The sequence below is a fragment of the Cupressus sempervirens genome, chromosome 6 (assembly GCF_028749045.1).
Source record: "Cupressus sempervirens isolate cs-2001-9-10 chromosome 6, ASM2874904v1, whole genome shotgun sequence".
Lineage (NCBI taxonomy): Eukaryota > Viridiplantae > Streptophyta > Pinopsida > Cupressales > Cupressaceae > Cupressus > Cupressus sempervirens.
Genome location: NC_143123.1, coordinates 452,858,799 through 452,873,029, shown reverse-complemented (window position 1 = coordinate 452,873,029; position 14,231 = coordinate 452,858,799). Strand labels below are relative to the sequence as shown.

Genomic DNA, 14,231 nt, shown 5'->3' with positions numbered 1-14,231 from the left:
TGTGAGTATTGTTACAACTCTACTCATCACATGACCACTCAAATGCCACCCTTTAGGGCTTTATACAAATATAATCCACCTAGTTTTGTGGATTTTCTATGTGGCGACAGTAGAGTGCCGAGTGCAGGAGAGTTGTTATAGGATAGCCAAGATGTAGTGAGGTCTTTGAGAGACAACATACAGAGAGCACAAAATCATCAAAAGCAGTATGTTGATTAGTGGAGAAAAGCTCTCACTTTTCTGGTGGGTGACATGGTTTCTTGATGTTGCAACTATATTGGTAGTCTTCTATCAAAAAGAGTGGTGCAAAGAAACTTAAGCCACAATATTATGGTCCTTTTCGTATTGTAGGACAAATTGGTGAGGTGACTTATGAGTTGCATTTGCCTGATGATAGTAGGGTTCACAATGTATTTCATGTTTCACACATCAAAAGGGCTCTGGGTCGACATGTGCTACCATCTCCTGTATTGCCTCAATTAGATGACGAGGGGAGATTGGAGTTAATTCTAGAAGCGATTATTGATACTAGAGAGAGATAGTTGCAATGGAGCACGATCTATGAGTTTCTAGTTAAGTGGCATGACTTACCGTATGAGGATGCTACCGGGGAGCTAGAGGATATTCTATAGCACCCTCAATTGCGATTTCTTGGAGACAAGCAATCTTGCGGAGGGAGGACTGTAATGTCCCCGATTTAGCAAGGTTTTGGAGTATGGTTTTGTCATCTCATCATTGCGACCCTCGTGAGCTGACGTTTGGATTTGGGGGTCTTTATCAAGAAATTACTATTTTTGGACTTATTGTTTTTAGTAAGTCACTTTTGGCCAGTTATTATTTTTGGTTGAACAGTTCAGTTTGGGTGAACGTCTGGTATTTGGAACTAGATCTCACAAATGGGATTTTGACGAAGTCATTTATTTTGAAGTATGTTGAAGTTTAATGAATATTTTATGCACATTTAATTATTATTGTGCTTTATATTATAAACTGGCAAGACTTTATATTATAAAAGTTGCCTATAAGTGAAAGGTGTGTGGGTGAAGCTAATTGGCTTGAATTGTATTATAAATATGGCTTCTTGGGAGAATGGGAGACATCTTGATTATCATATCTTCTTTATTGAATAACGGGCTGAGGGTTTTGTGAAATTCTGAGAATCAATTTTGAAGTATTGTTGTTGTTGTATAGCAATTTGTCAAATTCATCCTACTGTTTGATCTGTGTCTAAGGAGGTTCACGCGAAGGGAGAATTGTATGAAGTCTGAAGAGTGATAGGAGAGGTGAATCTGCTATCGATTTGTTACAGCATTGAAGGGAGTTGTTTTTTGTGAAATTGAGAGCTATGGAATGCAATCTAGGAAGCAGCGTTTCATTTGAAGGAGGTATGATTGACACATATTTGACCACATCGTTCACATTGAGGTTGGACGCCTACTTAAAATATAATGTATACACAAGGAATGTATGCTTGGAATATTATGTATATATGTGTATGTGTACATACATACACAAGTGTAGGTAGATACAAGATGGTTTTCTAATATTAACACATTGAGAGTAAAGTCATTATTTCCGACCTTGGCAATGTTATTAATATTATTAATTCATGTCATCAGCCCTCTATATTTCCAGTGGCCTATTTGTTATGGTTGAATTAACCATATCTCTTGTCCGCCTTTTAATGACTCTTGAACCTAACTCATGATGTTGTCACCTTTCCTTATCTAGCTCATGACCGAGGATGCTCTTAAAACAAGAAGACAATCTCTTTTTACATGGCTACATTCATACCGATGATTTTGTTCTGTATTAGTGATTACATTCACTGTTGCTATTTTGCGATTTCATTTGCCATAAACTGATTTCATCCATAGTGTCGTGCTCTGTATTTGTGATAGCATTCCATATTACATTTGTCCTCTTCTATGATTTGCACATACAGTGCTGTAATTCATATTTGAGATTGCATTCCATATTACATTTGTTCTCGTCTATGGTTGTACCTAAAACATTGTGGGTTCATATCGGTGATTGCCTACATAACAACCTTTCTTTCTCAAATACAATTTATTTTTACCAACAATTGCTAGAATCTACAAGCAAGGAGCCATACCAAGCATTCTTGTTTTCACTACCACTTGAGGGTGATAATGCCTCTACCAGGTTATGCATTTTTCTACGTTTCCTTTTCCATTTTTTTCATATTATAAGGCTTTAAAATTCTAGTTTGGAAATCTGAAAGAAATGTTGATAATATAGATAGAGTTAGACAGGCTAGTTCCAAATTGACTATCTTGTTTACACAAGTTTGTTTGTATAAAAACATGCATAAGGGTCTAAGTTATTTGTTGCATACTGTTATGATTATTCTTTCAGAACTCAAGTTCAATTTGGAAGTATCTCCAACTTCGTGCAATACTTATACAGGGGCATCTTCCATATGCCTATGAGATAAGAGAAGGCACACTTAGAGAGTTAAGGAAATTGTTATGAAATATCATGAATCTTTTATATAAATGTCTGTTGTAAGCCCAAGCTAGTCAGAAAGTATTTGATTGTGATAAATAGAGATTGTTCAAGGATATAGACAACAACATTGAGATTCATCAAGGATGACTAACAAGGTCAAGATGTTGAGTGTGGGTTGATATCAAATGATCAATGGGTTATACTTGTATGATAAGAAAAGAAATCAGAAACAAAATAAACAGTTGATGAACCTAAACAAATAAATATAGAGTGAGTCAGCTCATCGTGATCAAATGGTAGTATTCTTGTTGTCAATTTGAGTGGTGGGTGATCAAGCACATAGTGTTCATGTAAAGCCTTGGCTAGGGTAGGTTTAGTGGCATGCTTGCTGCTGTGATCACTAGAGGTCAGGATTGTTAGCAGTTGGAGAGATGGGCTAATGGGAAGGACTCCATAGCCTAGCTAACTGCCTAGCGAACACTATAACACTAGGATGTCGAGTGGCAAAACAAGGGTGTCCCATGCCTAATCCTTGGTAGGGAGGGCCTTTCTTAGTTGAGATTGTGTGGGGATACTTAAGTGTCCACGACTGGAAGGTTAAGCTCTTAACAATGCTTCTCCTCTCTACCAGAAACCAAGACTTGTATAATACAAAAGGATTTACATTCATTTTATCTTCTTTCCTCAGGTATTTTACCTTACGTATTTTCAGTTTCAGCTGAAGTTATATTTAGATAGATGTTAATTTTACAAGTAGTGAATTAAGTTATTTCTTATGCTTAACCAAAATTCAGTTAATTCGTTAAACTCTTTCTAGTGAATATGTAAACTAGTTGTTATAACTGTCTTTCATTCATGTGAATATGAATAGTAATGTATCTTTTATTTATATTAAATTGTTTGAATAGAGATGGGAAAAATAGCTTGTTATAGCAACTCTTTGAAACAGGGACAATTATGAAGGGTCATGACTTACCAAAAGGAAAACCTCTCCCTCACATGAGAAGATATAAAGGATAAAGATCAAATAGAATGGAGGAAAAAAAGGAGTAGAGGAGATCTAGAGCAGAAAGTATAAGGAGTCTGATATAAGAATTGAGAAGGACAGAAGAAAATACAATATATAGATCTACCAAAAAAAGATATGCAGATCTTAAATGCTATATGTGCAAATTTGAATGGTAAAGAAAGATTTGAGAAGTGAGGAATACGAAGTGAAAGAGGCAGCAGTTGTATCTTTTTATATTTAAAGATTGTGAGCATTTCATAAGTGCATTAATAGATGAAAGGATGTGCCTCTGTACACTTAATGGAGATATAAAAGAGAAGAACTTGATTTAAGAAGGGCGTGAAATTTAAAAGGGAGATCAACTAGGAAGATAATATATTATTCTTAAAGGCAACAATGGAAAGTGGTGACTCAATCATATGAAAGGTGGTGACCCTTGTACTTATATATTATATAGGGGAGATCATGTCAAGAAAATATAAATGCATCACCACTCATCAATGCATCACGAAATCAATCAACCTATGAATCGGAAAAGGTTAAATCAAACAATATATCAATTAGCAAAGATCAAATCAACAAAGTGATCAATGAGCAATCAAATCATCACCAATCAATGCACATCTAGGAAATAAAAAATCAATCATCAAATGCCTATCAAATCAATGAAATCATCATTTAGACATCAATCATTGAAGTGGCACCCTATCATACCCACATTCATTAATTCAATCATTGGTAGAAACAAAAAAATACCAAAGGGAAGGATAAAGAATAATTTTAGACTATCCATATTTTGGTAGTAGCATCATTCAATGCACATTATATAATATGACTTTTGGGTAATAATTATTGTTTGGACTTCATATATTATAAAAATCTATTTTTAATAAGTAATAATATTTATAGGCATTTTTTCATGCATTTATATAAAGATGTCTTACTTCCCGCCTCGTTTGCACGACCATTCGACCCTGCGCGCGTCTGCTTTCCTACCTATGTGTGGTTCATGGCTTTGATCTCACCTTCTACGGGTGATCGTGCATGGTCCACCTGTATTCGTCCGTTTGCGTGGTTGTGCTCCCGCAGGTGTGCGCGTGTTGGTTTTCCTTGTCTTTGCTCGCCATTGTCATTGTTGTGGTTTTGGTTTACTCTCCTTGTCATCATCTGCTTCTCCACGCTCATTTTCCCTAATCAATTTGGTCGAATTAAGAAGGGCGTGATCATGTTTGTCATTTCTAGCGCTTAGTGGTGTGGTGTGTGGCTTGTTTTGCCCTAGGTGGTTTCTGGTGTCATGGTTTATGTCTTTGGACTCGGGATTAAGAGATATGGTGCTGTCCTCGACCCCACTCCAGACTTATCAACGGAAGCATTTACCTGACATGGCTGAGATCTTTGAATGCTTGGGCTTATTTGAGACTTAGAGCCAGCTACTCAGGGACTCCGTTAATGCTATGACAGAGAAGCTTTCTGCCTTAACCGTTGATTACAATGCATGTAAATTGGAAACAATTTGCCAACAATTAGTGGTGGCCTGCAAGAATCCAAGACGTTTCATGGTCTAATCTATTCACTAGAAGCATATACATCTATAGTCATACCTGGTTATGCCTAATGACAGCTTTATTAAGCTCTATACACCAAAAAAAACAATTTTGTGGACTGCCGCAATTCTGAACATCCATTATTCACAACAATCAGATTCATATACTAGTATCATCAATTTGAAACAGATTATTCCAAAAATCTGATAATGTAATCAAGTTCATCAGTTCAGTGGAAAAATCATGATTTATAGTTATTTATTCATGTGTTTCGAAGCTGTAAATCCAACAATTGTTGTCAGCATCAATTTGATTTAAATTAATAGACATATTTCGTATAAGTTGCAAGAGTGCAGAGAAAAGAATATTTTATCTTGCTTAGCATTCATCCAAACATTCAAATTTTTCTGTGATAAGGTCAGAGATTGTGAAATTTGTATCTTGCACGTGAACAGAAAATCATTCAACTTTTTATTGCCAATGTCACATTTTTTCAAATTATATGATATATTAGCGACAACAAATTATATGATATTTTAGAGACAGCAAATTTCCACAGCCCATGAACTATTTCTATTGTGCTGTTGGATCTGACTATGTAAGAAAAAAACACATCCACTTTTCGGATCATACTTCATGATCCATCATTAAGATGAGAGTTTAAGAATGTGGAAAGATACAAGGCTGCAGACCAAGACCTTATAAAAAGAAGAGAAGGGTAAGGGAAGGACACAGGAACCAAGAGAAAATGCCAAAAAGAAAGGAAGAGAAACAAAAAGCATCCACCTAAAGAAAAATACTCCCTATCCTGAAACAGGAAGACACAATAAAAATAATAATAAAGAAAAGAACTAACACAAACACACACAAACACAGATATATATGTATGTATGTATATACATATATTTGTATGTATGCAAATCTACAACACAAAAGGCCAAAAAATGAGCAGAAAGAAAAATAAACCAAGAACACAAATGGAACTGAACAATAACCAATAGAAGGAAGATGAAACAAACAAGTGAAAAATGTAAATACAACCCAATAGGATAAAAGGAACAAAAAGAACAAAATAGAAAGGGTCCTAAAGAAAATTTAAAGGGAGAATAGTAAGACAAAAACTAAACTATAAAACCATAACTAAAGGCACTAGAAAAAAGAGATAATCAACCAAAAAAATGAAAGATAAAAAATACTAAAGCACTACAATATATGAAGAAAAATAAAACACTAAGTAACAAAAGAACACAAAGAAACTCCCAAGAAAACAAGAAAAGGAATACTAGAAAAAGGCAGGGAAGAAAAAGAATAACCAAAAGTTGAAAGAAATAAAATATAACAAAAATGTGCGAGAGCATGAGAGTGTGTGTGTGTGTGTGTATATACACACATATAAAAGATAAAAACACACAAAAGAATTAAAAATATAAACAAAACAAAACAAAAACTCAAAAAGAAAATTAAATAAGACTAATAAATAAATTAAATCAATTAAATTAAAAAACCAATTAACGAAATGAACCCAAACATAAATGAAGCAAACTGAAATAGAAAGATTTTAAGGGGAAGACCAGAAAAAAAAAAAAAAAAAAGTAAATTAAAATGAAGTGAAATAAATATCAAGAATGTGTGAGTGTGTGAGCATATATATATATATATATGCTTGTGCTGCAAGTTGAGTTGATCTATGACAGAATATTTTTAAGTTTTCATAAATGGCTAGGATCTTTCCAATTTCTTGTGAACCTGCTTTCAGCTTTCTTCTTTTACCAATAACATTTTGGTGTTAATCTTGAAGTATGTCTTAAAATTTCTGATTCCATGTTTAATTCATTCCAGAATAGCAGCTACCTCGATTAATTAGTCACAATAATTAGTTGAAAACAGGACCCTGACAAAACTATGCAATACTGATAGGAGACCAGAACTTGAATAAGTTTACACATATCAATGCATAATATATTATAAGACAAACACTCCTGGAGTCTAATCAGATACTTAAATATCTCAAATTTATATGATGCTAAAGATATCCTCATATAATAGTGCATGTTAATCTGAGTCAATGTGTTGACCAGGAGTTAGTCGCTGAGTTTTATTTGTCCTAAAACTATATCTGACTAAAATTCTTATGATTTTAGTGCTCATGAATTCCTTTGTTTAAAATGAATATTTCTTTTACTAAATCTTTCTGCCTTATATTCTTATCATATCAATGATGTTTTGTAATACAATATATTGCACAGTTCTTTTTAAAAATGCGAATTGTCAAATCTCATGCTTTCTTAACTTCTTTTGATTATCATCTATTTATCAAATTTTGGAGTACACTTGTTTTCTTCCCACTCTTTGCAACCGTGGTTAGATTAACATGAAAGTGGACTTCTAAGTCAAGTTACATTTCATATATGGGAGATTTGTTTAAGAATAAACTTTGGTATGTATAGCATATAGTAAAGGAAAATTCTTGGCCAAATTTTAAATTAGAGTCGTTACATCTTATTGAGACCACTATTAGAGTATTGCAGTACTATTTTTTTGCATATTGAAAATGGAAAGGCACTACAAATGATTTATATTTGTCCTCTGTTTGTTCTCTTCCAAGCATCTTTCCTAGATTGTTGGCAGACATATATCTGTCGCTGTTAATTTATGTAAAATGGATGTGTACTCACATGTTGATTAATTGACGAGAATCTTCATTTTGATAGATCAGAGTACTGGATACAGTTACCAGAAAAGTAAGGACAGTTGCAGGAACCGGGAATGCTGGATTTAAAGATGGGGTTGCTCAATTGGCTCAGGTAAGGATATTTTTAAATGACAGCCAGTATCAATAGTGTTTTACAATGTATAAATAGTAAATATTACTTTATATTCTGGATATAAATATGGCATTGTTCAAATGTTTCAGGTATACCATAAAGGCATTATTAATTTACAGCTCTTATGAATAATTTTCAAATTCATTCTTTGTTTTTTTCCTAGATAGGAGGTGTTTAACAGCATATGCCATTTTATAAATAACTGAAAATTGCCATCAATTGGAGACATTCCTTCATACTTTAATTACATTCTTTGGGAGATATTGCTTATATATTTTATTGCGGCAAGTATAATTATTGCAAGAAAACATCTTCTCAATCTCTATCTACTTGTATTAAGCTCTTCAAACACAAAACAAGACCAAAAAATCGTGATTCTACACACAAGCCACATGGTCCTGTAAAATCAAGACCAAACCTCAGGTGGAGCTAAATAAAAGAACACAAACAACACAATAACATCAAAACTCAACTCAATTTTACCATAAACTCTATTTTTAAACGATTTCTCCAATTGATTATTGGTATGTATATGTTTCTTTTCTTGAAGTTAGTTATTCTGCGAGTATATATGTAGCACAAAGTTGATGGATTTGTAATGAGTGAGCATGCCCCTCTATTTATATAATTTGGGGAGAAGCATTGGATTGTTGAGATCCAATGTGAAATCAATGGGAGACAATGATTGAGAGGATTTCCTTGGGATCAAGGAGGGATTGGAGGGTCGAGAAGGAAATTGTTGGAATGTAAAGGGGTATGATCCACTTATTAAGTTTAGTAAGTAATTGTAACCATGAGAAAATAAGGGACATATGCATCTAGGAGCACTATATTCTTGGGTTTGACAGAGAGAGAATATTGGAACCATAAGGACATGTTTCATTAGATGTCCTTTATTATTGTAATGGATGATGGAAATATGGCAATAACTAATAATAACATTTAATCATCTTAGCCATATGTGAGGTGGAAAATTGGTGAAAATAATAATAATTTATTTTTTGTGAGGTGAGATGTAAATGGGGATTAATTAAATAATAAGATTATTTAATTAAGTGCAAGACTTTGGGTGAAGAAGACTTTTTTATGTAATATGTTAGATCAATTATGAGTGCAGAAACATTTAGGTGTTGTTGATGCATGTTATATGACTCGCCAAATAGTAGAAAAAAGTACCGAAATATCTTATCCTCTCTTGAACAAAGTCTCGTGTATGCTAAGATTGCAAGAAGATCATACAACGACTCCAAGTTTCCTTTAACGTCAGGTCTTGACTCTAGATAAGCTTGGTGGTTGATGTGATTTTCTGATGATCACAAGGGGCTTTACATTTTTTTACTCAGATTCATTTGAAACCATACTCGATGTGGGAGCTAACTAAAGTTTTTGCAATGAAATACTCTTTTTGGGTTTTCACAAAATATGCGAAAATAAAATGGGATAGGGTTTAGAGATCGTAGTCTACTCCTAAGGGCAATGATGACAATAGATGGTGTTTCGGTGGACAAATTCCTTGATTTACCAAGCTCTGCTTTGCCAAGTTATACTACAACTACACGTGAATTGGTGCAATCTTCAAGGGTCATGCCAAAGATTTTCACACCACCACACACACCATCATAGAGAAGAATGTATATGAATGAAAAAAGTTAAACATATGCATGGTTTAGGCTAACTTTGAAGTTTGAACAACGATTTAGAATCACTAAAATGTCAAAAGTATGAACGAAAGGAATTCATGCATACACCACATTCTCCATTGCAATCACAACACTAACTGAACTAAATTTAATTTGAATGAGGGAATTTAAGAGAACAAGCAAGCACCAAGACATGTCAAGTATTCACCAAGCTTCAATGAGAACTCTATTATCTCAGTAGCTCATAGCAACAATTTCAGAAAACCTTCCTTTTACAAATGAGAAGTGAGGTCTTTATATAGGTCCTCGATTACAATGGGTGGTCCAGATGAAGCCGATAACTAATGACCAACATTGTGCCAAATCAACCATAATAAGGGTTAGGGCAAAGAAAAGGAATCCACATTAATGCAATAAGGAATCCCACTACTATAGTGGGTAATAAATGCCCACTATGCATGCCCATTCAGGAAGGGAGTAGGGTGCAATAAATGACCACTAAGAACATCCACAATGCATTAAATGTATCTAACCTTGATTCCCTCGCTTGAAGTCATGAATCGATCCAACACTGTTTCCAATTCTTTTGTACTGATGCTTGGTGTCAATTCATGCTTGAATTCCAAAATTACAACTGCTCTTTATGCTTTTCCCAAACTTTCCTCCCAATCTGGTAGCAAGTCCTAAGTGGTGTGCATGGTATTCAAGAAGATGGAAAAGTTCTCAAAATCATCTCTTTCAAAACCATTTAACTGAAAGAACTCCTCTAACTTGACTTTCAAATTGTCCAATGTCATTTCATCGTCTACCAATCTCTGTGATAACAAGGATGCAATTGTGTTCGACACTCCCTTCTTGATGTTGGCAACCACCTTTTTCCATTGAACAGATTCCTTGGTGAAGCTCTCAAACATTTCTTTAGTTGTTATTACTGCATTGTACCATCGAAGGAAATCATAGACATACCCTTCACTGATAACTCGACCATCGATCAATGCTTTCTTTGGGGTCTCCATTAGATTCTAAATTTCAGAAATCATTTCGTCTTGGTAAATATGCTCATCTTCCCATGATTCCTCCATGCACTGGATTCTGAAGGGTATAGCTAATGCACTAGTATGTATTTGCACCTATTCTTCTGCATGTTTGAATGCTTCCTCCTGAATTCCTTTAACCCAAACCTTTGCACCTTGAGCAGTCCGCTTGATCTTATCGATATCATCAATTGCTTCAGCTGAAACACCTGTTGAAGGGACAAATGATGGACCTTCCTCTCTTACTGGACAAGGTAGGTTGTTGATGTACTAATACAAGACTTTGATTTCTCCTTTGTGTTTTTTGTATCCATCTTCCAGCTTCTTTAGTCAATCTTTCAAAGCTTGTGTAGAGTCATCAAATTCTTCTATGATTTTCTCTTAGGAGGCATGACCAAGGTTGATTTCTGTGACATGGTACTCATATGGAGAAATCTGATTTTTACCCTTGTCAACTATAGGACTTTCAATCTGCTAAATCCTGGACCCCAAGTCTCCTTTGACAACCTCAGTGAATCTTTTTGCTTTCCCTTGCTCTTTTAATCGGTTTTCTTGGTCCAAAATTTCCTGTAATTCAACTGTCGGATCAACCTCCTCTTGTTGACTCTTCTAAATTTGTTGCTTCAACCATTCTAGAATGGTATACTCTGGTCCCCTAGGATCACCAATTGTTCTTTCCTTTGGACTACTTGAATGTCGATCTTCTCTTCACCTCCTGGACTATCCACTGTCATTTCTGGAGCTCCAACTTCAACATTTGGAAACTGTATCACTACTTTAGGAGCTTCTTCCTCTTTTGGACCAGCCTCAGGCTCCATCATTTTCTTGCTCTAAAATTGCAGCAAGACTTTCCTCTATAGCTATATCTTGATCTCTTCCTCTCCCTTGCACAAATTCTTCATAGGCACTTATACTTAGTCTATCAAGCACTGGCCTGTCCAAATTCTCATCTCGCTCAAATCTCCTTATGCTTGTCTCGACTTCTTGCCTTTCAAATGTTTCTATCTTTCAAACATTGAGAGTGTGACTCAGAGAAGAGGGAGCATTTATTGATTTATGCTTCTTCTTTTGAGGCTCTTGGACATCTATCCCACTCTTGGGATGCATTTCTCGAGCTACCTCTTTCCCCTTCTTGGTTCCTACATCTTCTGATGGAGTTCCTCTTTCTTCGATACTCCCTTCATATATTTTCCCTGGTCGTTCATCTGTAAGTGGTTGATGACCAATCAATCGATATGTGAATCCGTTTGCTGGTGCAAATAGCTTTACAATTTTACGCTCAATTTACCACTTCGTAAAATCATAGACGAGCTTTGAAAGAGCATCCAAATCTGTGACTTATTTCTTTTGCCAATCATATGGATGAACTGTCATTTCTGGATTGAATCATTTTAGCATCGCATTTGGATCCTCCTCCATCTGATCAAGAACGCGGAATATGTTGCGTGCTTTGATAATGTTCAATGGTAGTCTTGAATGCATCTTCTTTCTAATCTTATGCTCATTCGCAACATTTGCTCAAAAATTCCTCAAGGTGAACTTTATGTTGATACTTTGATCCTGCTACTAATGTGATTTTGTTGAAGGGATCAAAATCAGATCTTTTCAAGTAAAGGGGAAGACGAAAGAAGTGGAGTTCATCTAATGACCTCTGAGTTGCCTTCAGACATGGGCATGTCACAGTTTTTCCTTCTCCAATGGAAATTGGGAACTGCAATCCCAACTTCTTCTTCCCCTTTTGAATCTTGTCATAGATTGTAGTTGCCAAGTAAGTTTCAGTAGGACCATCTTATCTATTGGGTACCTCAGAAGTTTGTATGCCTCCATGAAAAATCCTTGAACTTGGATGTATGAAAAAGGTGGAAAATTGGATGAACCAAGCACCATATTCTTCCACCAACTTCATTGCGCCACTTAATAATACCATATGCAACTTCTTTTGTCGGGTCCTCACTATGCGCATTGGAAAGACATCAACCCTTACATAATCATCTATGGAGTATAAATGCAACTGCGGATAACGTTCATGAACTTTCAAGTGTTGGGTTTCGCTCCCAATCAATCGTTTGCATCTCAACCCATCATAATTCATCTTGCGTGCTAGCATATAGATGACGTAAGAGCTCATGTAGAATTTTCTTGTGTGCTCTAGATTTATCAATTGTTCATTCAGGTTGTCAGTAATGAGCCCAGCCCAATCTATCCCGTCACCTTCTTCTACCACCAACTCAACATAGTACCACATCCAAGATTCAAATCTATAGGAATGAGGTATGCCAAAAACGTGACTAAGCATCATGATCATGTCGCTATACTCCCACTACAAGTCAAGCCAAAGTAGTTCCATAGGAATCTTCGAATGATGCAATCTATTCTTTTTCAACCATCTCTTGTTGATTGTCTCTTCACATAACTAAATTTCGGTAGTGTAGATTTTGAGTGCCTACTCCTGTGTTTTTGTCACCATTCTCGGATGTGAAAGAATCCCAAATGCTTCAATTATGGATGTCAGAGAAAAATCTGCGAGAATATTTGGTTCTGAATCCCTGATTGTTTTGTCCCTGAGACTATAGTGTTTGGCACACTCCATGATCAACTTTGGATGTTGGAAGGTAGGAGGGAAACTAGCTGCAACAACAATTCCAATTCTCATGATTCTGGTAGCTAGTGCGTACGGTGATCGTTATTGTATCCAAAAAAATTTCGATTGAATTCTTTCAAATCAAGGCCACCAAGGCTTGCATTTTCAATTGTTGCCCACTATGACATGATTTTGGATTCGGCATAGAATCCACTTGTTTCATTCTTTATTAACTGTCCTGGCGTTTCTCTTGTTCCTTAGGATTTTGGCATTCTTCCTTCCTACAAAATAGAAAGTTTATATGTAAGAATATGCAAAAAGCACAAAAAACAAGGATAATTCCTCCAAAAGACAAAGATTTTGGAACTTTGTCATGATTTCCAAATTCTTCTTTCAGAAGAAACTTGCAAATTTCTCCAACTCATTGAAAAGGTCCCTTTCTGATGAAGTTCGGAATCCTCCTTTAGGAATTCCAAGATCACGAAAATTTTCTTCAGAAATCCTTCTCACAAATTCTCTAAAATTTACTCTTGCTCTCCCAATGTGTTTTCCAAACTTCAATGTGTGAGAAAGAATGAATTTTTTTTTCTTATTTAAGCCATCCTTCTGAAAAAAGTTGTCATTAAAGTTGTAGGCTAATATTAGGCAGTTGCTTTACTTAGTCACTAAGATTCCAATTTCTGTGCCACTTGTCGCTTTTTTCCCTTATCTTTCATAAGTTTCTATTTTGACACTTTTAGCTTCACAATGAAGCTAAGTCCTCATTCATCCAATTTTTATTTTTTGGGAATTAATTAATTAAATATTAATTAAAAATCCAAATTTTAATCAATATTCTTGTTTTAATGCAAAATCCTTTTTCTCTCAATTTTTCGCAATTTAAATTGTTTGGATTTAAATCAAATTTTAATAAAATTAATATCTAATTTTCTATGCAAATTTGTTAGGTAAAATTTTTGTACGTTATTGACTATGACTTACAAAATTGTGACTTTAGGCAACATTTTATGAGATTTCTCTCTCCTCTCAGCAATAAGGGAGTCTTCCTTCTTACCGTAGGTGGCTTCAATAGAAACTTAACTAAAATTACAGAAATGATGGTTCTCTTGATCAATTTCTCTTTTTT

At 35.0% G+C, this 14,231-nt stretch overlaps 1 protein-coding gene across 1 annotated transcript in view; it reads left to right on the top strand.

Moving 5' to 3' along the window:
- Nucleotides 1-14,231, top strand: part of LOC149553031 (haloacid dehalogenase-like hydrolase family protein) — a 381,367-nt gene that overhangs the window by 248,136 nt on the left and 119,000 nt on the right. Inside the window, exon 24 of the mRNA XM_089788543.1 lies at nucleotides 7,737-7,829. Within this exon, the coding sequence (XP_089644669.1) occupies nucleotides 7,737-7,829 (93 nt within the window). The remainder of the gene's footprint in view (nucleotides 1-7,736; nucleotides 7,830-14,231) is intronic.